At 57.9% G+C, this 13,948-nt stretch overlaps 1 protein-coding gene across 3 annotated transcripts in view; it reads left to right on the forward strand.

Annotated features, from left to right (window-relative positions):
* The window catches only part of CUX2 (cut like homeobox 2), a 219,988-nt gene extending 206,913 nt beyond the window's left edge, over positions 1-13,075 (forward strand). For all 3 annotated transcript variants that reach the window (XM_028528014.2, XM_036014935.1, XM_036014936.1), the window contains 6 exons: positions 1,154-1,932; positions 2,700-2,859; positions 5,417-5,686; positions 6,608-6,796; positions 8,143-8,416; positions 11,077-13,075. In XM_028528014.2, the coding sequence (XP_028383815.1) occupies positions 1,154-1,932; positions 2,700-2,859; positions 5,417-5,686; positions 6,608-6,796; positions 8,143-8,416; positions 11,077-11,884 (2,480 nt within the window). In that variant the 3' untranslated portion in view covers positions 11,885-13,075. The remainder of the gene's footprint in view (positions 1-1,153; positions 1,933-2,699; positions 2,860-5,416; positions 5,687-6,607; positions 6,797-8,142; positions 8,417-11,076) is intronic.
* The last annotated feature ends 873 nt before the right edge of the window (positions 13,076-13,948 follow it).

The following is a 13,948-nucleotide window of genomic DNA, read 5'->3' on the forward strand; positions in this document are numbered from 1 at the left end:
TAACAGGATTAACCATTGCAAAGTGAACAGTTCGGTGGCATTTACTATGCCCCCAGTGTCGTGCAGCCACCACCCTTACCTAGTCCCAAAACATCTTCACCACCAACAAGGAGACACCGCGCCTGCTTAGCGGTCGTTCTGCGTTCCCTTCCTCCCCGAGCCCCAGGCGGCCGCCGGCCCTCCCCCGTCTCCCTGACTCCCGAGTGTGGGTATTCTGTGTAAATGGAAATTACACAAGATGTGGCCTTTTGTGTCTGGCAGCTTTCACTTAGCAACATGTTTTCAAGATTTTTTTCCCACGTTGTAGCAGGTACCTCTGCTTCATGCCCTTTTGTGGCTGAATAACATTCCCTTGCTGTATTACTTTTTAATCAGAAACACAAGAGAAATTATTTTTAAGATTAATGGAGCTGTGGGACCCACCAGGGCAGGAAGCACAACAAGGTAACAGAGAAAGGGCTGCGTTGACCTGGCGTGGTCCCAGGGTGGGGAGACCCCGGTGTGGGAGAGGCCACTCATGGGGCAGAGGGAAGCACGTTCTATTGTTCCTTTTTGTTTATTTGTTTAAAAGGGTTTTTTACTAAATAACATACTGTTTATTTTGCTTGTTTTGGAGCTCTAAAGGAAGCAGATTATACTGTGTATCATCTTCTGGAGCTTTGCATTTTCATTCAGGATTCATGTGTGGTTTTACACGGTGACTTTTTACTGCTGTGTAGTATTCCGTTGTGTGCCCTTACCGCTATTTATCACCCACTCCCTCCTCCGTGGGCATCTGGGTTTGTGCCGTTGCTTCGCGGGTAGAATAAGTGAAGCAGCCTCTTTTGTGTGCACTAGTTAGTGTTTTTCTTGTCTTTGAACATTTGCATAGATGGATCATAGCATATGTAAAAGGGGAGTCTTTTTGTACATTACATTACCCCCATGAGTAGTTTCTGAACATATGCTAAAATCTCACTGTCTACCCATCTTATGGATGCCTAATAGTCTGCCATAGAGACAGACCATAATTTACTTACCCAGTTCCCAGGTGGTGGACACAGAAATTGCTTGCAGCATTTTGCTGGTGTCAAGACTGATGCTGTGACCATCTTTGTCCTTTAAGCCATGTCCTGATGAAGGGCCTCTGGCCGCCTTGTCATGCACCCCGCAGGTGAGCCCAAGAACTCAGCCCCGCTGAGCATCACCAACGGCACAGCGTCTGCCAGCACCTCAGAAGACGCCATCAAGAACATTCTGGAACAGGCCCGCCGGGAGATGCAAGCACAGCAGCAGGCCCTGCTGGAGATGGAGGCAGGCCCCCGGGGCCGCTCGGTGCCTCCCTCGCCCCCAGAGCGGCCCTCGCTGGCGGCGGTGAGCCAGAACGGGGCCCCGACCTACGTCAAGCAGGAGGACAGCAGTGGCGGTGGGGGGACCAGCAGCAGTGCCACGCAGACACCCCTCACCGTCCTGTCCCCCGCCGCCTTCGTGCAGAGCATCATCCGGAAGGTCAAGTCCGAGATCGGCGACGCCGGCTACTTTGATCAGCACTGGGCCTCAGACCGAGGCCTGCTCAGCCGCCCCTACACCTCGGTTTCGCCCTCACTCTCCTCCTCCTCCTCCAGCTACTCCGGCCAGCCCAATGGACGGGCCTGGCCCCGTGGGGAGGAGGCCCCCACGGCCCCTGAGGACGAAGCAGCAGGGGGTGAGGATGAGCCCCCCAGGCTGGGCGAGCTCAAGGCTGAGGGGGGTGTCCCCGAGTTGGGCAGCGGCGGGAGGCTGGCCTACTACCCAGCATATGTGCCCCGCACGCTGAAGCCCACCGTGCCGCCCCTGACCCCTGAGCAGTACGAGCTCTACATGTACCGTGAGGTGGACACGCTGGAGCTGACGCGCCAGGTCAAGGAGAAGCTAGCCAAGAACGGGATCTGCCAGAGGATCTTTGGGGAGAAGGTGAAGGTGGTGCAACAGGGACGGGGAGGTGGCAGGAAGCTCAGGGCCATGGGACCGGGGAGAGAGGACCAACTGAGGACCCAGCCCCCGGTGCTTGTAGCCTGGACAGAAGCGAGTATGGGCGAGAACAGGGCAAAAGCAGGATTTGAACCCAGGTCCTTGCGACCACAAAAGTCCATTTTTCTGTAAGTAGCTGTCTCTGAGCCCTGTGGGGAGGGGAGGGCCACAGGCAAGGCATTCGGTTCTGTGGTGTTAGATAGGTGAAGCGTGTTTGTCTGGTTAGGAATGACCACTGAGCCAGCCCTCCTCCAGGACAGTCCCTCCCTTCATCGGTCCAGCCACTGAAGGGGTTAAGGTTCAGTCCAGCCAGGGGTCTCCTGATTGATCGGTGCCCCTGCAACACCAGTGGTTATGTAGTTTTTTAACATAACCTCTGCCCAGGAAGGGGAGCAGGCAAGCAGTCAGACCAGCCCAGAGAAGGGAGAAGTGACCTAAGTGGAGACACAGGAAAGCTTCCTGGAGGAGGGGGCCCATGAGGGGTCTTTCGGCTGGGTCAGATTTTTACATGTGGGGACATTGGGGAGGGCACTGCAGGAGGGGGTGCGGCACAGCACGGAGCAGGCACAGAGTAGGGAATGAAGACCAGACGAAGGCAGCCCCGGCCTCTCAGTGAACAGCAGTGCCTGAGGGTCTTGAAGGGAGAGGGGAGGTGATGGCCTCCGTCCCCGGGGCCTGCTGACCTGCCCTTTCTGCCCCACCATCCCCAGGTGCTGGGCCTGTCACAAGGCAGTGTGAGTGACATGCTGTCCCGGCCGAAGCCGTGGAGCAAGCTGACGCAGAAGGGGCGGGAGCCCTTCATCCGCATGCAGCTGTGGCTCTCGGACCAGCTCGGCCAGGCCGTGGGCCAGCAGCCCAGCGCCTCCCAGGGTGAGTGCCCACAGGGCTGTCCCGAGGGGCGCCGCCAGCTCCCAGAACTGCAGAGCCCTCGTTCTTCTGCTGTGCAGTGGCACGTGCGTCTGCTTTGCTGCCCACACTTGCCACTCTCCTCGGCCCTGCCCTCCGGCCACCGTTACTGACCCCCTGGAAGACCGCAGTGAGCTCCTAGCTGGTGCCCCCTGCCCTGTGCACCCTTCCTGCAGTCGGGGGCATGCATCTGCCAGTGGGTTCAAACCTCCAGGCGGTGCCAGAGCAGATGCAGAAAACAGCTGCATTTGGAGCTCCCGCCTCCGATCCCCTGTCAGAACCGCTGACTGAGGTCTCTTTCCCAAGGACCCAGCGTGCACCCCCAGAGTCCTTCACATAGGGCCTTGAGCAGCCCTTAATGACACATAGGCAGGACGGGGCTTGGGCTTCGCCTCGGTGAGGAAACTGAGGCTCAGAGAGGTGCCTGAAGTCAAAGAGCCTAAGAGTGGAGAGCAGGGGCAGGGGGTGGACTCCGGGGAGCCCAGGTTCCCTCTCCAGGATGCTCAGTGGGCAGGCCCATCCAGGTGCCCGTCCAGGCCATGCGTGGGCATGAGTGGACTTCAAAGACAGGACACCTGATCTGCCGCTGAGACCAGAGAAAGAAAGGCAGGGAGAGTCCAGACTCCGAGTCCTGGGGCCTCAGGGCAGTCAGTCTGTCCATCTGTAAGGTGGGGGTCAGTCCATAGCACCAAACCACATCTCGGGTTCACAGAAGTGAACCAGGTGGACAGGTACCCACAGGAGTGCTGCCTGAAACACATTGTCAAGCAACAAAAGCCTAGGTCCCCGTGGCGGTGTTGATTTTAGAAGGTAATGCCCGCAGACAGGAGTGCACCTTGTTGCAGTATTAGGGCTACAAGTTTATGCGTTAAAGTGAAAAAGAAGAAGCCACCACCCACCTGCCTGGGGAAAGGGGCTGCTCGGGGGTTGGGGGGGCAGGAAGAGACTGGCCAGGAGGGAGTCTCTGGCTGCCTCTCCTTCCTTTTTTCTTTAAAACGAAGGAGATGTGCAGCCAACAGGGGGCGTTAACATCTATTGAGGTGGTGATCCCGGGTAAGAGAGAGAGAGGACTTACATTTTCTTCTCTACACGTTTCTGTAGCTTTGAAACACTTTATAATTAAATTTTTTCATTGAAAAACTCTGACCCTGGCTGGTGTGGCTCAGTGGATTGAGTGCCGGCCTGCAGACCAAAGGGTCACCAGTTCGATTCCCAGTCAGGGCACATGCCGGGGGTTGTGGCACCCAGTTGGAGGCATGTGAGAGGCAACTGATTGATGTTTCTCTCCCTCTCTTTCTCCCTTCCTTCCCATTTCTCTAAAAGTAAGTAAATAAAATCTTTTTTAAAAAAGGGAGAGAAACCCTGCTCCATCGGTTATTGTGAGGACAGTCTGTTGTTTTCCCAGCCTGGCCCTTCCCCATTGGCATTGTGTCTGTGCTGGTGACAGTGACCGGGGCCGTGTCAGCTCCGTGTCAGCTCCAGCATCACAGGGATGTCACCCGGATGTCCAGGATCGGCCAGTTTGGGGGCAGGTGGGACCACAGAGTCCTTGAGACCCGAGATGCGCGCTGCCAGCACGTGGGGCCGTGACGGCCCCCTCGGGACTCTGAGGCCGCGCTGCACACCTCTCGGGCGCGCCGGGGCCCCGGCCGGCAGGTCCACGCAGCGCCGCCCTGGGCACGCGGGAGTGCTCAGTGCCGGGAGTTGGGGGGGGGGCTCCATTGGTGGTTGTCCTCACTGCTGTCCTCGTTGCCAGCTGGTGAGGGAGAGACCGGGCACCAGCAGGAAGTCCCGGTGAAGCCGGCTCTTCCACACGCCGTCCCGGCTCGGTTTTGTCAGAAGTGTCCTCGTCACCGGGTCCAGGCCGCGTCCCTGGGTTCCGTGCGTTTTTGGCAGGGGAGTCACAGAAGTGACGCTGAGCCTGTCTCAGCGCGGTCGAACCTTGGTTCTCGAAATCTCCCACCTCGAACAGTTCGATTCTCGACCAGGCGGTTCACAGACCAAATGTCTCGGTTGTCAAACAAAACTTCAGTTCTTGGCCGGACAACACTCTCATGCTGTTACCTGTACGATCGGTCTCGCACTGCTCGGGTGCCAAACAAGGGAGATCCGGTTTTCGAACAAACCACTTCTTGAACGGCCTTCCGGAACGAATTAGGTTCCAGTGGGAGCCGAGGTCCCACCGGATACGGTGCCAGGAGGCAGCGGAGGCTGGTCTGGCCCTCGCTGGGCGTTGCTGTCTCAGACCACTTGGTCGAGGTGGCATCTGCCAGCTGTCTTTACTGTGAAGCTGCCGTTGTCCCCCTGTGATTAATAACTCCTTTGCGGGGGGGGGGGGCACTTTGCGACCATGTAAACTTTCATGTGCCGGCTTTCCCACCCAGGACGTTCCCCGAGATACTATGGTGGCTGCAAAAGGGGTTGCTGCCGACTCTCCGTTCTGACAAACAAGACTGCCCAGCCCGTGTGTGTCTAGGCCAGGTCACAGTCACCACCTTCTCTGTCTCTCTGTGGCCTGCAGCCAGCCCCACCGAGCCGAGGTCCTCGCCGTCCCCGCCCCCCAGCCCCACGGAGCCTGAGAAGAGCGCCCAGGAGCCCCTGAGCCTGGCCCTGGAGAGCAGCAAGGAGAACCAGCAGCCGGAGGGACGCTCCAGCTCCTCGCTGAGTGGGAAGATGTACCCCGGCAGCCAGGCCCCGGGGGGCATCCAGGAGATGGTGGCCATGTCCCCCGAGCTGGACACGTACTCCATCACCAAGAGGGTCAAAGAGGTTCTCACCGACAATAACCTCGGTACGAGGTGGTGGGCTGGGGGGGGTGGCAGGGGTGCTGCCTCCACCCCAGTCAGCCCCTACTCTCCTTGAGAACAGTCCCCTCGGTGAGCTCCCAGGGCGCGGGGTCCAGCCTGCAGGCGCCCGTCCGCCCTGGCACACCCGGGACCCTCCAGGAGGCACCCGACTCGGACCTGGGCCCCTAGAGAATTGGATAAAACAAGCACATGAATAAATCCACCCGGGGCCTCCCAGTCACCATCCAGTTTTTATGTGCCCTTGACACACTTTCTGAACACACACAGAATATGTGCGCACTGGGGTCTTCTTCCCTCTTTTCCACGTAGATGAGATCTCTCGCACGCACACACACTGCCCTACAGCTTGCTTTTGGGAACTCACGCTGCGGACACCCTTGCACGTTAGGATAGCCGGGCCGCCTGCGTTCTCTTGCACTGTTGTCAGGAGTTCCAGACCAGGAGGCCCATGCTTCCCACCCAGCTGGGGGGCGTTCTGGCTGTCCCCGGTCCCCTGCCCCCCTGAGGCCGTGTGCAGATGCAGCCCTGCGTCCCTGGGCAGGCACGCTGCAGGGCGGGCCCCGCCGAATCAGACTCTGTGCACACTAAAACTTTGGTGGAATCTGTCGAATTACAGCCCAACAAGGTGACAGTAAAGCACACGTGAGGTTCGCAGACAATTCCAGGGACCCCCTAGGAGGGAAGGACGTCTGAAGTAGGAAAGCGTGTTTGTTGGTAGCCGTCTGCCCTCCACCACCACCACCACCCGCGCAGCCTTCTGTTGTGCGGAAAGGTCCCCTCTCGGTCCACGCTGGGTGTGGGCTCCCCCGTGTCCGAGTCAGTGGAGACAGCCTGGGTTCTCCGCTCGGCCTCTCCCGAGAGCGCCTCAGCCAGGCCTGGGGTAACGAGGCCCCTCCTGTCCCCAGGGCAGCGGCTGTTCGGGGAGAGCATCCTGGGCCTGACGCAGGGCTCCGTGTCTGACCTGCTGTCCCGGCCCAAGCCCTGGCACAAGCTCAGCCTGAAGGGCCGGGAGCCCTTTGTGCGCATGCAGCTGTGGCTCAGCGACCCCCACAACGTGGAGAAGCTGAGGGACATGAAGAAGCTGGAGAAGAAAGGTGAGCGCCGGGTCCTCTGGGTTGGCCTCAGGTTTTCCCGTTGGAACCATATCTGGCTGTGACCCAGATAAACCCCGGGCCCTGGTGGTCCGGTCTTAGCCTGGTGTGGGACCACAAGGAAGAGCAGTCCCACAGAACACACCTGAAAGCAGTTAAAATACTTACTGCTTCCCCCGTGGAAATTCCAGTGCCCGGTCTCCCTCGGTGCCCTAGCACACGCCCAGGGCTCCTGGAAAGTCTTCGGCCTGCCCCACTGCCATGCCCCAAACTCGCCCTCTCTGACCCCCGTCCTCTGCATCACCTCGCTGATGTGTAGTACGCGGGCACATCCCCCTTTGCCCGTTACCCAGATTCTGCACAACAGAGTGAGATCAACCCAGCCAACAAGCCTGGGGGGGGGGGGTGCCTCTCGAAGAGATGGCAGGCTCTTTCATTGTCCGTTGTTATCTTCTATCCCTGAAGAAATGAGCCGGCGAGCACCTGCTGTGTGCCCACCCAGTCCCATGCTGTGCACAAGGGATTCCTGGACCTTCCTTAAAAAGTTCAGGGCCCAGTTGGACAATGGGGTTGAAGGAGTTGACAGTCGTCGCCCAGGGCACCCCAGGTGGCACATGAGGGGAGACAGCCCCCAGTCCCACCAGGCTGTGAGGGACACGTGGACCAGGGCCAAGGCTGGGCTGTTGGCTCTGACAACTTGGCACTTGAGGACTTGGCCCACCACTTCCCAGCTGTGTGACCTTTAGCAAGTCACTCCCCCTCTCTGTGCCTCCTTGTACTTCATCGGAGATTAAGAGTCAGTAGCGTCTACCCCACAGCATTACTGTGAGGATAAGTGAGACCCTCATCCCTCACACCCTCCCTTCTAAAGTGGGCTTTCCCTCCACATTTTGATGATTTGAGGTTGAGATGCATTTGTGGGGTTCCCTGCCTCTACCCCCAACAAGACCTCAGTGAGTTTTAGCGACACGTCTGAGAATGCCTCACAGCGCCCTTTTTTGAGCACTTCCTATGCGTGAGGTGTCCTGCTAAGCCCCCTACATATGTTAGCATTTTGGGGGCTAATGCCAATCCTTAAAGGCAGGTTGGGCTTGCAGGCAGCTGTGGCCAGGTGCGAGCCTCAGCCAAGGGGCGGGGAGGGTGTGGAAGGAGAGCAAGGAGAGAGGGGGAAGGATGAGACCAGGAGCTTGGGCCCCAGGTTTGGGGCACAAAGGGCTCTCAGAGGGGTTGGCTGGTGCAAGGTTCGGCCCCAGGAGCCTGACACTCCTGCTGCCCCTGGGGTTGGTGGGGGTATTGAGGTGCCTCTGGGCAGGCTCCTCTCAGCCCTCCCTCCCCCACGCCCACCCCAGCCTACCTGAAGCGCAGGTACGGCCTCATCAGCACCGGCTCAGACAGCGAGTCTCCAGCCACCCGATCCGAGTGCCCCAGCCCCTGCCTGCAGCCCCAGGACCTGAGCCTCCTGCAAATCAAGAAGCCCCGAGTGGTGCTGGCGCCTGAGGAGAAGGAGGCCCTGCGGAAGGCCTACCAGCTGGAGCCCTACCCCTCCCAGCAGACCATCGAGCTCCTCTCCTTCCAGCTCAACCTCAAGACCAACACCGTTATCAACTGGTTCCACAACTACAGGTAGGGCAGCTGGGGAGGGCCCACGGGGCGGGGAGGGCAGGCAGCGTCTCGGCCGGCTTCCTGAGCAGGAACTGTCTCTGGTGTCCATGTGGAGCCAGAGAGGAGAGTCCACCTGCATGTTCCAGGGGCGGAGAGGGGGTCTCTTGCTCCCCAAAGAAGGAAAGGAAGGAGGAGCCTGGTGGGGTGGAACACTTGAAATCTCTCTCCACAGCCCAGCATGGGCCTCACGCAGACCTGAGTTCAAGTCCCGCCTCAGCTGTGTGTTCTCGGGCAAGTCGCTATACCTCTCTGCGTCTCGCCCCCATGTTGTAGATAAGGAACCTAACACCCGACAGAGCTGAGTCAAGGACTCTGTGAAACACAGGAGGCATGAACACAATGTGAAATACTGCTCGTTATCTGGCTTAGAGCCAGAGCCCGCAGGTTCTTAAAGACTTACAGCCTCCGTCCCTCCCCGGGGTGTACAGGGACGTCTTCACCTGCTCTGTTCCCCACAGGGCCTGAGCACTCCATTATTACCCAGAACATTCGTTCAGCCAGGGTCTGGAGAAACGGGGGTTCAGAGCCAACATCCCTGCCCTTAGGGAGCTTCAAACTGTGCCCCAGACAATTTTACTACAATCTAATAAATGCTGTGAAACAGGAAGGAGCGGAGGTCGGGGGGAAAGGGAATTCTGCATCCTGGTGAAGAGCTTACAGAAGAGGTCGCAGGGGAGCTGGGTTTGGAAGGGTGAAGGAGTGGGCCCCAAAGAGTGAAGAGAATTGCGCTCCCAAAGGAAACCACTCCCAGAAAGTTTTCGTGACGGAAGAGCACATTAGTTCATTTGGGAAACGTTTACTGAGCACCTACTCTGTTCCCGGCACTGAAAAGAACAAGACAGTTCTCACCCTTGCATCTCCTACAGACCGTCAGGGAGGGTCCCTGTTGAACAGCCACTCCTGTTAGTGTATCATTACAAATGGCAGTGAACTCTGGGAAAAACAAACAAGAGGATGTGTTGAGAAAAATTACCAGGGTGGCCCTGTCGTAGATTTGGGGGGCAGGAATTGCAAAGACTAATTTATACTATAGTATGAATGACTATTAGCTTCATATTTACTTTTAATTTATACTTTGGAAATCCAAATCATGGAGCTGCAGGCACTGAGCCATATGAAACCTGCAGGGCTGCTCCTGGCCACAGCAGCTCTTCCCTTTAGCAGGGATTGAGAGAGATGGCAGAGTCCCTGTAAGGTGGACAAGGCCACCTCTGTGGAGGGACTGGGGGCTGAAAGAGAGGGAAGTGAGCGAGACGATCCCTCCCAGTCCCTCTAAGCCCAGGATCCCGGGGTGGGGCCCCATTCCCCGTCCTAGGCAGGAGCCAGGGAGGCGGGAGAGTGTAGCCAGACTGCTAGGCTCAAAGCCAGACCGACCTGCTCTCTGGCTCTGTGATGGGGGCTGTCCCTGTGTCTCTCTGAGCCTCGTCCCGTCTGCTGGTGGGAATGGTCATGGTAATGTCCCCTCCTAGGGTTATTATGAAAAACAAATGAGATGATCTACACAAAGCACTTGGCCCAGTGCCTGGTACATATAAGCACCCATTGTTGTGATGTTTATAATCATTAGAACGGTTATTACTATATATCAATAACACATACTTCGTTATTCATATAAATGGGCAGAAGGCTACAGTCCTGGAGTAGCCAAGGGAGCCCTGTTGCATGATGACCCTAGATGAGTCCTTTGGCCCCTCTGGACCTCATTTGCTAAATAGGAAAATAACGAATGGGCTTAGACCCATTCCTGGCCCTTCCTGCCCAGAAGCATGGTGGGTGAGACTCGGTTTCCCCCCACAGCAGGGAGACTGTGGAAGTGAAGAGAAAGCGGGTGCCAGACTAGAATTCGGGGTACCGAGACTCTGGTCCCAGCTCTGCCCCCTCATGTGCTGTGGTGATCTGGACAAGTCACGCTCTGTGCCTCAGTTTCCCCTTCTGGGCCGATGTCTAAGGGTCCCTTCAGGAAAGGAGCAGGGAGTTGTCGCCACAAATTAGACCTGCGTTTGACTTGGAGAACGCGCTGTCCGGCAGAAATGCGGTGCGAGCCGCCTGAGTCACTCAGGACTTTCCGGTGGCCACGTTCTCAAAAGTAAAGGAAACACAAAAGTCCATTATAGTAACATATTTTATTTAGCCCCATATATACAAATGTAACCATTTCAACATTTAGTCAATATAAAAACTTTATTAATGACAACTTTTACTCTTCTTTTCTTTTTGGGGGGGACGAAGCTTTGAAAATCTTACCCTTATGTCACATCTTAATTTGGACTAGCCGCATTCCAAATGCTCAAGAGCCGTTGTGGCCAGTGGCTACTGTGCTGGACAGTGCAGGTTTAGATCAGGGGCTTTGGATCCAACAGTCCTGAGTTCAAGTATTTGTTCTGCCATTTACTGGCTGTGTGACCTGGGGCAAGTCACTCAACCTCTCTGAGCCTCGTTTTCTCCCCTGCACCCACCTTGTGGTGTTATGGAGGGGACTTCCTAAGATGCTGCATGTGGAGGAGCTCAGTGCCCAGGGAGCCCCCGGGAAGTGGGTGGGTTCAAAATGCCCTTCTTGTCCAGTGAGCCCAGGGTTAGCCGGTTCCCCCCAACCCCCTCGCTCACCACCATCTCTGCCCCAGGTCCCGGATGCGCCGGGAGATGTTGGTGGAGGGGACCCAAGATGAACCAGACCTCGACCCCAGTGGGGGTCCTGGCATCCTGCCGCCAGGCCACCCCCACTCAGACCCCACCCCGCAGAGCCCCGACTCAGAGGCTGAGGACCAGAAGCCTCCCGTGAAGGAACTGGAGCTCCGGGAGGGCCCTGCGGAGAGCACCACACCCCTCCCCGCCCAGGCCGAGGCCCAGGCCCAGGTGAGGGTTAAGCAGGAGCAGCCCGAGGACCACACTGAGGAAGAGGCAGGCCGCCAGCCCCAGGACTCAGGGGAGTTGGACAAAGGCCACGGTTCTCCCGGAGAGATGCACCCCGACCCTCCGGGCAACGACGGACGCCCAAAAGTGGCCCCCGGGCCCCTTCTTCCAAGCGGGACCGCCCCAGACTGCCCCTCCCTACAGCCCCCACAGGAGAGCAGGGGCGGAGAGCGGCTATACCCGGACCCCCTGAGTTTTAAGTCGGCTTCAGAGTCCTCGCGCTGCAGCCTGGAGGTTTCCCTGAACTCACCCTCGGCTGCCTCCTCCCCAGGCCTCATGATGTCTGTGTCACCGGTGCCCTCCTCCTCCGCCCCCATCTCCCCATCCCCACCTGGCGTCCCCCCTGCCAAAGTGCCCAGTGCCAGCCCGACTGCCGACACGGCCGGGGCCTTGCACCCCAGCGCCAAGGTGAACCCCAACTTGCAGCGGCGGCACGAGAAGATGGCCAATCTGAACAGCATCATCTACCGGCTGGAGAGGGCCGCCAACCGGGAGGAGGCGCTGGAGTGGGAGTTCTGAGGGCGGGCAAGGGGCGCGCCCAGCCGGCCGCCTGGCCCCAGACGGTCCAGGAGGGAGGAGCTCAGCCACCCAGGCGTGGACAGCGACGCTCTGCCGTTTACATTTGTTGCCGTAACCCTAGTTCTGTAAAGTCGTGTGTGCGCAGGTGGGGCAGATGCCGCCACCTCCTCTCTTCAGCACCCCTGCCCCGGGGGCACCCTCCTCTCCACCCAGCCTCTCTGCACAAGGCAGAAGCCAAGAGACGCCGCATCTTCTCCTGGAAACTCCAAACTCTTTTAGAAAAATAAATAAATATTTATAGACCTCTTTTAGATATTTTAATAAAGGATCCTTTGGAATTTATTCCCAGCTGATGCTGTTTTGATATCACAGAGAGTTATGAAATCAGGATGCCGTCACAACTGTTGCGAGTATACACTGAAGTTGTGTCGTTTTTGCCACTAGATGAGATTAAAAGAAGACAATTGTTCAAAGCCATCACAAAACACTCTTTAAGACCGACCAAAACTTAGCTAACCTTTGACCCACGGTTTCTTCCCCACGTCTGTCTCTGAGACACAGCACGTTGCTGCTGCCCTCCCGGAACCCGTGCTGAGAAGATAAAGTCCAAAAGACTCTAAATGGAAACCTCGATGCCACTGAGGATGTGTTTCACTCTGGTGGTCTGCTTTGCAACCTCGGTAACACAGAACGCCCGTGCTGTTGGTAGTGTTGTAGAGACGTGGGCTGTGGCCCGCTGCCCCGCCTGAGACGTGTGTTTCACGGCACAAAACGAACGGCCCGCACCCCCTCTGGTCGGGAACCCGTGGGCCATGGGGGTCGGACGTCCATCTCGTGCTTGCGTGGACAAGACGTGTTTCCAGACCCTTTGGAAAGCCAGGCATGGGGGCCAGTGATTGGAGGATGGCGCTTGAGCCAGAGTGACCCCGTTCCCCACCCTGAGTCGTGGCCACGGTGCAGAAGTTTCCCTGCTGGTTTTTCAGAGCAAGACTGTGGCCGCCGTTGTCTCGTTTTTGTGTTTTAAGAAAACAACAGCGTCAGTCGCCTCACAAGCGCCCAGCGCCAAAAAGTAGGTTCATCGCACCCGAGACCCCAGCTCCCCTCCTCGCCACCTCTCTCACGCGGGCCGGGAGCCGCTTCTGGGAGGTGTGCTCAGCTCCGCGTGCGTGCAGCGCCGGCGAGCAGGCCAAGCTCTCCAGCCCACCCTCCTGCCTTCCAACTCGTGACCTTTTGGGGAGCAAATACTCAACCCCCCCAGTTCAGAGAAGCCTTTCCTCCAGCATCTCCATGGTTTCAAGGCGGGGAGCCCCCACTCTGGACGCAACAGCCCTCATACCGAGTGTCCTGTTTCTCTTTCCCATCCTTTCCCAGTCTCTGGGAAGGCTGCGTGGGGTGCCTCCACGGCCGACCCCACATGGCGACGAGAAGGTGGCTGTATGTGATCGGTGCCAGTCCACTGCAGGGGGAGATGGCCGACGCGGGCTTCGGGGATGCCGCCAGCATCTTGCAGCCAGGCCAGGGAGGCCCGGTGACCGGAAGGGGACAGCGGAGGGCCGTTCCAGAACGCTCAACTCTCATGCACCCAGCCCCGGCCGCAGCCCCCACGCCCAGCAGTGAAGAACAGCGCACACCCTGCGGGAAATCTCCTTTTCCACACACCCAGGCTATGCATTGAAGAGTTTTCCACTGTATACATTTTTATCCAGATGAAGGTATTTTTATATTTTGACAATAGGAAACAGTGACCAATTTTCAGAGTCATCAGATCTGGAACAAACAAGACATCTCCTTTCTGTCACCACCACCCTGTCGCAATCCAGACAACCGTGGGGGAACACACCACTTTTTACCGCGGAGACCCACGCGCCGCCGAAACCCAGGCCGACACGCAGACTGCGATCCTCGGAGAGCCGAGGCCGGCTCCTGTGTGGTGGGGTCTGATTAAGCACTTAGCAGAGTCTCTTGAACGCGGAGGAGATCCCGTCGTACTCGGAGCCGGCGGACCCGCGAGCAGCTCCGTCAGGGTCACATCCCTTAGCGGTAAAAACACAGCAAAACCCACAC

Source organism: Phyllostomus discolor, chromosome 13 (assembly GCF_004126475.2).
Source record: "Phyllostomus discolor isolate MPI-MPIP mPhyDis1 chromosome 13, mPhyDis1.pri.v3, whole genome shotgun sequence".
NCBI classification, from domain to species: domain Eukaryota; kingdom Metazoa; phylum Chordata; class Mammalia; order Chiroptera; family Phyllostomidae; genus Phyllostomus; species Phyllostomus discolor.